The sequence below is a fragment of the Eurypyga helias genome, unplaced genomic scaffold (genome assembly GCF_000690775.1).
Source record: "Eurypyga helias isolate BGI_N326 unplaced genomic scaffold, ASM69077v1 scaffold13139, whole genome shotgun sequence".
Taxonomy (NCBI): Eukaryota; Metazoa; Chordata; class Aves; order Eurypygiformes; family Eurypygidae; genus Eurypyga; species Eurypyga helias.
The window spans coordinates 817-9,272 of NW_010270222.1; the positions used below are offsets into that span (position 1 = coordinate 817).

General features: G+C 41.3%; 1 protein-coding gene across 1 annotated transcript in view; it reads right to left on the reverse strand.

The window, feature by feature from the left end:
• Positions 1-207: 207 nt before the first annotated feature.
• LOC104514639 (uronyl 2-sulfotransferase) overlaps positions 208-8,456 on the reverse strand; it is a gene marked incomplete at its 3' end in the record, with an annotated part of 48,961 nt that continues 40,712 nt past the window's right edge. The window contains exon 5 of the mRNA XM_010158378.1: positions 208-305. Coding sequence (XP_010156680.1) covers positions 208-305 — 98 coding nt within the window. The remainder of the gene's footprint in view (positions 306-8,456) is intronic.

Sequence of the window (8,456 nt, forward strand, 5' to 3'; positions counted from 1 at the left end):
CAAATATTAAAATCAAGAAAAAAGAATAGTACATTTGTATTAACCTCCTTACTCCAGAATATTTCATGCAGTTACCATATACAGCACTACATTGTACTTCCACTTTTCTCTTGTACTTCAAATAACTTGCCTCTTTATTACCAGTTTCTGACAAAACGCTGGCAGCAGCAATTGCTGAACAAATTGGAATACCTTGTATATATTTACCTGCATCTTGGATGCTGTCCACAGAAATATGGTATGATGTAAAATAACCTGGGATTGGAACATTCAGGGTAGTTTTCAAGGATACATACATTAATGTCCTGTGAGGGGAGGGGGGGGGAAAAAAAAAAAAAAAAAAAAAGGGGGAAAAAAAAAATACTAACAACTGTTTTTTTTAATCTCATACTTTTTATAGTCATCTCAGAGTAAAAAAATTGTGCTGACGTTATACCAAATACCTTAAATGTCATCTACTGGTCAGTTTATCTACTTCTAAATATTGTTAGAAAATTTCAGGGAGAATGATTTTGTCCTAGAATGCAAAAAACACTTTTTTTTTTCTTGCTTCAAATAACACAATTACTGTATTGACATTATTGTGAGACTTTAAGTGGAATACATGGATGAACTTTCATATCAACTTGTATTTAAAACATTCAGGAGATTATTTTCAGACTCTTCTTTCTTCTAACTACATCCTGGGGGAAACCTGAAGTAGCCAGAATAAATCAAACTGAGACAACAATTGTTTTCTTTTGGTTTGTTTTTTGTTTGTTTGTTTGTTAATTCTGCTTCATTCAATGACTAGAATGAACAAAGGTAAGCTGTAATTTGCACAGCTTGCTCTTGATATAAAAACACATATCACTTTTGATTGCAAATCTGTACATTCCTGAGATGTTCGGAATGGAAGCCTATTATGTAAACCCTCACTGAGAAAAGGGCTTATTAGAAAGTGTTTATCATTTTCCTGATTTAGTGTTCTTCTAATTAGGAGCTATTTATCATTTTTCACAGACTAGGCATAGCTACTGAATCTTGAGGAACTCTATTCCATTTCCAGTTTTACTCTAGTGCAATTACAAAAGTAATTGTAATACCATTAATTGGAACTGGGATTGAATTCCGCTACCCTTATCTAACCTAAGAGACTCTCATGCTGCAGGCTGACTCCAGGGACACGTACACAGCAAATAAAAGTGTAAGACAACACAAGCAAAGATAAAAGGATCTCATCTTTGCAAAAACAATCTTCATTCTTATTTGAACAGACATGCTTCTATAATGCAATAGGCATGATAATATCAGTATCAAACCAACGACTAATCAAATCCATACTCCATCAAGTAAATAAAACATGATAGAGAACACTTCACTGGGCAACATGTCCTACATGAGACAGAAGTGTTCGGCAGCACAGGAGACATGGAGAGCAACCCCTGTTCTCCTGGGGCAGCGAAGAGTACAGACAGCCCTCTGGCTGCAGCATTCGATTCCAAGACCTCAGACAACAAAAGCAACGTAAATTCATGTGGAAAACCCTGCAGCTTTAATGCGTGAACAGCTTGCATTTAGTCAAGAAGAGATTTTTAGCACTCCTTTTTAGGGTAAACTGCTGTAGGATCACTGAAACAAACAGGATAGCACTAATCTGAACTACTGAGTGGCAATTCCCTTGGAATTTGATTTGTGGAAGGAATGCAAAAGGATGAGAGAAAAATCTTTGTCTGTCCTCATTGATGCACTCAAGGTTCCAGATGAAGGCCAAGGATGCTTTCATAGGAACCTACAATTTTTTGCCACGCAGGGGCACTTATTTCATGCTCCTGACAACAGAAGCACCAGGACTGCCACGTGGAAGAAACACTGCCCCTCTCCAGTCTCCATTTACCACCACTGCTATGATCTGCGCTGCAGCTGCTGAGGGGTCCTGATGCATCTGCAACACCCGCTCGGCCTTTCCTGTTTTTGTGTAGTCATAATTTGTGAAATAAATCACCAGCCACCACCCATCCCCTCAGAGCGGACTTGACTTGATGGTAATTATGAAGCTCCGTGAGATGTGAAATCACAGTTTTTAACTAAGAGGTGGGGCAGAATGAAGGTCAGCCTGAGGTGTGCTAGTCATTGCAAAACTTAAACACAGCCGAAGGAAGCTGCTCTTCAGTTGCTAGTGGGAGTACAGGAATTCCTGTTTTTTCTGAGCGCGAAAAGCTAAGGTGAAATTACATTATTCTACGGAGTGTTATACTGTTAGCCCAAGCAACATTAATGCTACATTTCCCAGCAAGAGCATGTTTTCCCAGCAGGACACAGACCTTTCAGGGCAGAAAGGATTTTATGTGAGACAAAAAATTGCAAGGTGACAGATGACAGCCATACTCATTTAAATCACCGGAGGAGCCTTGTAAAAGAAGTTATTCAAACACAGCTGAGAAAGATACAGAAAGAAAGAAACAGAGCTACTTTGATCATACCCTTCTGCAATAAAGAAAGAGGAATTTTATTTTACTTCTCAGCTCACAGCTACATCCCACACTGCTCTCGTCCTGCTGGGCTTCTATCTCCAGCAGAGCAGAGGGACGGCCGGGGCTGCAAGCAACAACAGAAACCATCTTTCTTTCTAGTAGTACTGTATTTTTCTGTCGTTACAATTTTGGCTGAAATGGTAAAATTGGTAAAGTTTACTTCCTTCTTTTGTAAAATTGGCTTTAATATAAAAAAAAATCACAACGTGCCCTCATCTATTCATCTGTCAATGAGCCAGACTTCTGATCTATCAGAAATACATCCAAGGTGTGTTATTAATGTGGTTTTTTTAAGTTAATAACAAACTTTTATTTGCCATAGTGAGTTCATACATGTCATAAGAGGAAGTAGAAATATTTTTAATCATATGCCAAGGATACAAAATTCCTTGGGAATTTTAATGCTATCACAAAAAGCAAACTTTATACTTTTTTTGTAGAACAATAAACAATTTACTTAAGTTTGTGTCTTTACCTCATTGCAAATACTGTACCATACACAAAATGATCTGACATTAGGTTTGAGAGTGATTTTTTTTTTCCCCTCCTAATACAAAATCCTAAGAGTACTAGGGGAATTAACTTTTTTCCTCCAGTAGAACGAATGCCTAAGGTTTTTTTAAAAAATAATTAATTATTTGGCTTCAAAGCATTCCCTATTTCTTGATCCTCATTGTGTCAACCAAAACTTACAGAAACACCAGACTTTGCCATGGATGTATGGCAATTCTTAGTATCCCATACGATTTAAAATCGGGAATCATAACTCAAATGCAACATGCCTTGCAAATTTTTCCATTAATCATCCGTTAATCTACAGGAAGCCATAAAACCAGCCTTTCTCTCACAATCCAAATGAAAAATACAACATGTTGTTTCTCCCATGCCCTGCCCTTGTGGGATACTGCAGCTTCTGTGAAACCAGCAGACCCCACCTTCCAGCCCTGCCACCCCTCACCCAAGTCTGAAGGATGCAATGTGAAATTGAGGTGTGTCATGAAGGCTACAGAGAAAGCAGCGACCTAAATAAATACCTTTCAAGTTTCCATAAAAGGAAATGAATAAAATGATGTGGAAAACCAGTGAGTGAGCCCAGTCTACGCTGACCTCTCCTGCTTACAAGGCTGTTCTTCATGTGCTACTACAGTCAGCGGTGCAGTCCAGTCCTCACCACTGTCAGCCAAGGAAAATTATTCTGCTCTGCTGAGAGTCCCCAAAAATCCTCTTGTGGCTTGTAAAATGTTTTCTCACATACTTCCTCGGTGTTTGTAAAGAGGTCAAAATGACCGTTACATCCTGAGGACAACGTTGCATCATATGAACTAAATACAACCACGCTAAAAAAAAACAGAAAACCCTCTCTGCTCTCTCCAACTCCAGCTAGAGAGCTCTGGGTGGCCATGGAATGAGGAGGAAGAAAATGTCAGTGTGACAGCTCGGGAAAGGGCTCCTGAGTGTAAATATGAAATGAAATAAGGAACAGCACAACTTCCTATTTATAGGGCTGCAGAAAGACGCTGAAAAGTCAAGGTGGAGTTGGCATGAAGGCTTTCAAATATAAATGTAACATGACTTCCTAAATCTTATTTAGGGGCCCAAATAATTTACATATTCTTATGGAAAACATTTTTAACCCTAATTAGAGAGGATTTACTTCATCAGGTAATATTTAATTATTTGATTCAATCTCAATCACATATTTGGATCACTAGAGTTACACAGCAGGAGGACAACCTGTTGCTTTCAAATTCTGGCTGCACTTGTTCGTGCGTGTATGCTAATGGCACCAGCAGCACCCATAGGGTGGGCAGGGGCTGGGCAGCACTTCCCAAACTAGCACTGCCAACACCACTGGAGCCAAGTGTTTCCCAGGCTGTGCTATCATGGCACTCAGCCCCTCCAAGGAGGGCTGCCAGGTGGGGTGGACTGTGCCAGACTGGGTGGGATCACAGTCCTCTGGAGATGACAGCAAGCTGGACACGTCTATTGGGACACCAGTGACAGGCTGCAGAGTGACTAGCAGGCACCTCGGGTAGAAGGCAGAGCTGATCTAGCTAACCCAAATGCAGGTTTCTGTCCTCAAACACCATCCTTGCACCAGCGGCAATTGCCCCTTCACTCCTATCCACATCAAAAGGCAACAGAAACCCTGTTCCTTCCCTCCACTGCCTTCTGCTTTTCTCCCAGAGGAGCGAACAACGTGGGGCTGGCTCAGGGAAATGCCACCACGCCACCGCAGCTCTGCCACACTCCAGCTGCACAGGGCATGTTCCCCTCGGAGCGACACGGGCCACATTTAGTGACTTTCGTCACCATGTTTATTTCTTGTAGGCAGTTTGCCGATGTTCATTGCAATGACTAGGAAACAGTCACCAGAGCACACGGCCGTTTCACCTCGGCATTGACTGTGCCCCTATGCCCAAATGCTGCTACCCCTGCAAGAGCGCCCACGCTCCCAGCATCATTGTTTGTGGCACCATGAAATCCAGGGATGCCAGGGACTTCTCTCTTTTTAGCCACCTGGCAGATCTCGGGTAGTTACTGACAAGACAGCAGAGGTGGTCCTCGTGTTTCAAGCTGAAGAGGGTATCAACTGCTGCGAAAGAGACGACTACAGCTACAAGAGACATCCAGTAAGGCTAATCCTCTGGTGGGTCCGTGCAACAGATTTGCCCTGTGAGTACAGATGCCATAGCAGATGGAGGCCAGTGACAGGATTTTGGGGCCTGGAGCATGCAACAGGGAAGTGCCCAGGGCACCAAACAGTTTGGGCAGTGCTTCCCAAAGATGACTGTGCTGCCTAAAGACAACTTCATCTAGCTGACTTCAACCATTGCTTTCCAGCTTAAAGGTCAAGAGGAATGTCAATTTACCTTCGACAACAGTACGTTTGCAAGCTGAGCCAAAGTTTGCATTTTAAAACTAGTTTGTAGCCACAGATAATATTCCTTTCAACTCTTTCTTGCTTGGCACATCTGTTTTTGAACAGATATGCTTCTGAAGTTTTTTGTACAGCTCTCAAAAGGCCGCACAGACACCTCACACCTTTGCAGGTCTTCAAGTTCCTTTCCTCCACGTATTTGTCAGGAGGTGAAATATGCTTTTTGAAATAAATAATCAATCCTTGATCTCTTCAATTCCCAGAGAACCCTCATTATCATTCCTTCAACAAACTGCTCTTTGCCATCAGCTAAATCATGTATTTAATAAAAAGCAGCAGCAAAAGCAACTGGAGAATAAAGAGAAGAGCCCTATCATCACTCATACTTTTGTAAGGCCCAGTGCACTGCTAGAGGAGACCGTGTCACAGCCAATGAAGGAGATCAGAAGAATATCCTTTAGAAAGTCTCAGGGACTCCTAGCAGCAGTGTGACAGATGAGCAAAAGCACCCTTTAGAGCCAGCACATTTGATGCAAGCTGCTGTCCTCCAGACATCTTATTTAAAGGTTAGTTCAAAACAGCAGCTGTCCTGTAAAACAAAGCAATGTGTTGGTTTTTTTCCCCAAAATAGTTTTTCACTTATTATTCTCTGGAAATAGACTCTCTTCCCTTCTCCTCTTTTCCAATTCTTCAGAAGCTTCCTATAACCAACACTCCTGTCAGCAAATCGTTAGTCAACTGCTCACTTTGTCACGTGGGGGTGTTTACCTATGAGCTGCAATAAAGTCTCTCTCTTGCAGGTGATTTGCGTTCCCACAGGCAAACAGAAGTCCCAGGGACCCAGGAGCGGTGGCAGCTCGCTGTCACTAGCCAGGGGCTACAAAGGCCAACCCTGCTGGCGTCTTGCAGCAGCAATGCCGCAACTCCCCATAGATTTCTACTGACCTGCCTTCACCTATGCATACAACGACAGCCTACAGACTTACACTAAATATTTCTATTTCACACACCCAGGGTAGCACGCTAATGCTGCATTTGAGAGAGGGGATGGGAAGCTTACAGAACACTTGGCAACTACTGATGACTCGAGATCAAGCCTAAATATCAGAGAGATAGTATAATAAAGAATATATACATTTTCCATTCCTCTCCTCAAAGCCTGATACTTTTCCTGAGTAACCACACCAGTAGGCTAGACATTTATACTTGCAAGTTAGTAAAATTTCTTTTTTTCATAGTATGAGATAGCTTTTCTTTAATTAAAAAAGCCTCTACTGTAAGAGTATAATTATTCAAGAGAAAATAATATTATGAAAATCTGGAGAAAAAGATATATGTATTTTCAAATGTTAGGATATTGAGGCTGGTTCAGTTAAGTCTTCTATTAATTATACTCAAGTTAGGAAATTTGACTTTTTAAATCTAGCCTAGGTTAGCCTACAGCTTGCTTAGATTTGATTTGTTCTGTCTTTACATCAGCATGAACTTCCTTGATCTTTTTTTCTTTGGTAGAAGATAATTCTGGGTTTTCTTTGAATCGACTTTCCACTTTTTTCTGGCAAAATACGTGTTTTTCATTTTTTTCCCCCCAGACCATATAAGCAAATAGGCTGCCAAGTTTAATCCCCACTTTTTTCTTTTTGACGAGCTCTTTCGGATGGACTAATTTGCCTGGCTCTTCTGCCAACTATGTATTCAGCTCTTCTTCCTGGCATCTTAGCAAGGGAAGCAGCAGCTAACAAAACAGCATCTTCTGCTAACCATCTACATTTTTGTTTAGTGCAGGCACAAGTTATTCATTCATATAGAAATTTTTGCTGGCATTAACATAGCAGAGGTGATGAACTATGCCCACAGTGCTACTACTTAGATGTGACAAACATTAAACACAGTTGCAGATCTCGATTTTCTAACTTCTAATGATGTACATCATCAAGAAAATACATAGGTGGATATATTTCCTCTGTGTTTCTTTGTCATCTGAAATCATATTAGTAATTTGCCAAAGACCAGTTTCACCAATTATAATGGAATCACTTCATAGTTGTAAATATGCACCTTCCCATCTTTCTTTTCCATTGCTTTTGTATTTTTCACCTCAAACAGTCTTAGTACGGGAAATACATTAAAAAAAATAGAAAGAAATTATGCCAAAAAAGGGAGAGTGCCTGCCAGCTGGAAGGAACATACAAGCATTAAATAACCATCCTGTTACAGAGGGCACAGATCCAGGGAAGACCAAAAATACAGAGCATTTTACTGCAAGCAAGAATGAATCCCAGTGGCAACTAACAGCAGGGAGACAGTACATCTGTTAATTCTGTTTACTAACACCTCTTCATAAAAGAGCCTGGAAAATTAGCCTGCTCCAATGATGACCCTTAATGAAGTCGATTAGGGATGGCATCTGTCCAACTCTGCAAACACTGAGCAGGAAATACCCCCCAACTCAATTATTTCTCAGCCCTTCCTATTGAAGCGCTGCTGGACTGTAGCCTAGAGATGCCTGTGAGGAAAGCAGCAAGTCAACAGAGACATCCAGCAATTTACGCTCAGGAAAGGTGGTTCTGGAGCACAGGTAAAGTTATTCTGACAGATGACAGCCTCAGCCTGGAGCTGACTACGAGGCAGAAGTCAGCGGGCTGGAAGGGGGTAGAGATGCAGGTGGTAGGTGAGGGTTCTCCGGTCAGGGTGGTCTCGCCATGCCTGGTGATGCAGCACGGTCCTGGCTGCTGCCTGCCCTGGCAAGAAATGCCGCTACAGAAGACCCAGGATGTCCAGAAGCATTTTAGTCCATCCTTTGCTAAGGGAGAACCAAGTTTATCTAAATGAGGGTTGCCATTTGTGCAATCTGTTAATAAAAAGGTTAATATCCCCTCTAATTTGTATCAATGCTTTACTGCTCCTACTGTGAGAAAGCCTTTACTAGTATCTGATGCAAAACCACCTTAATGTAATTTAAGGCAACTCCTTTTTGTCTTAATATTGATGAACACAAGAAATAACTGAAGCATATCTGCTTCACAGCACATTCTTATTCATCTGAAGATCTACATTTCCCT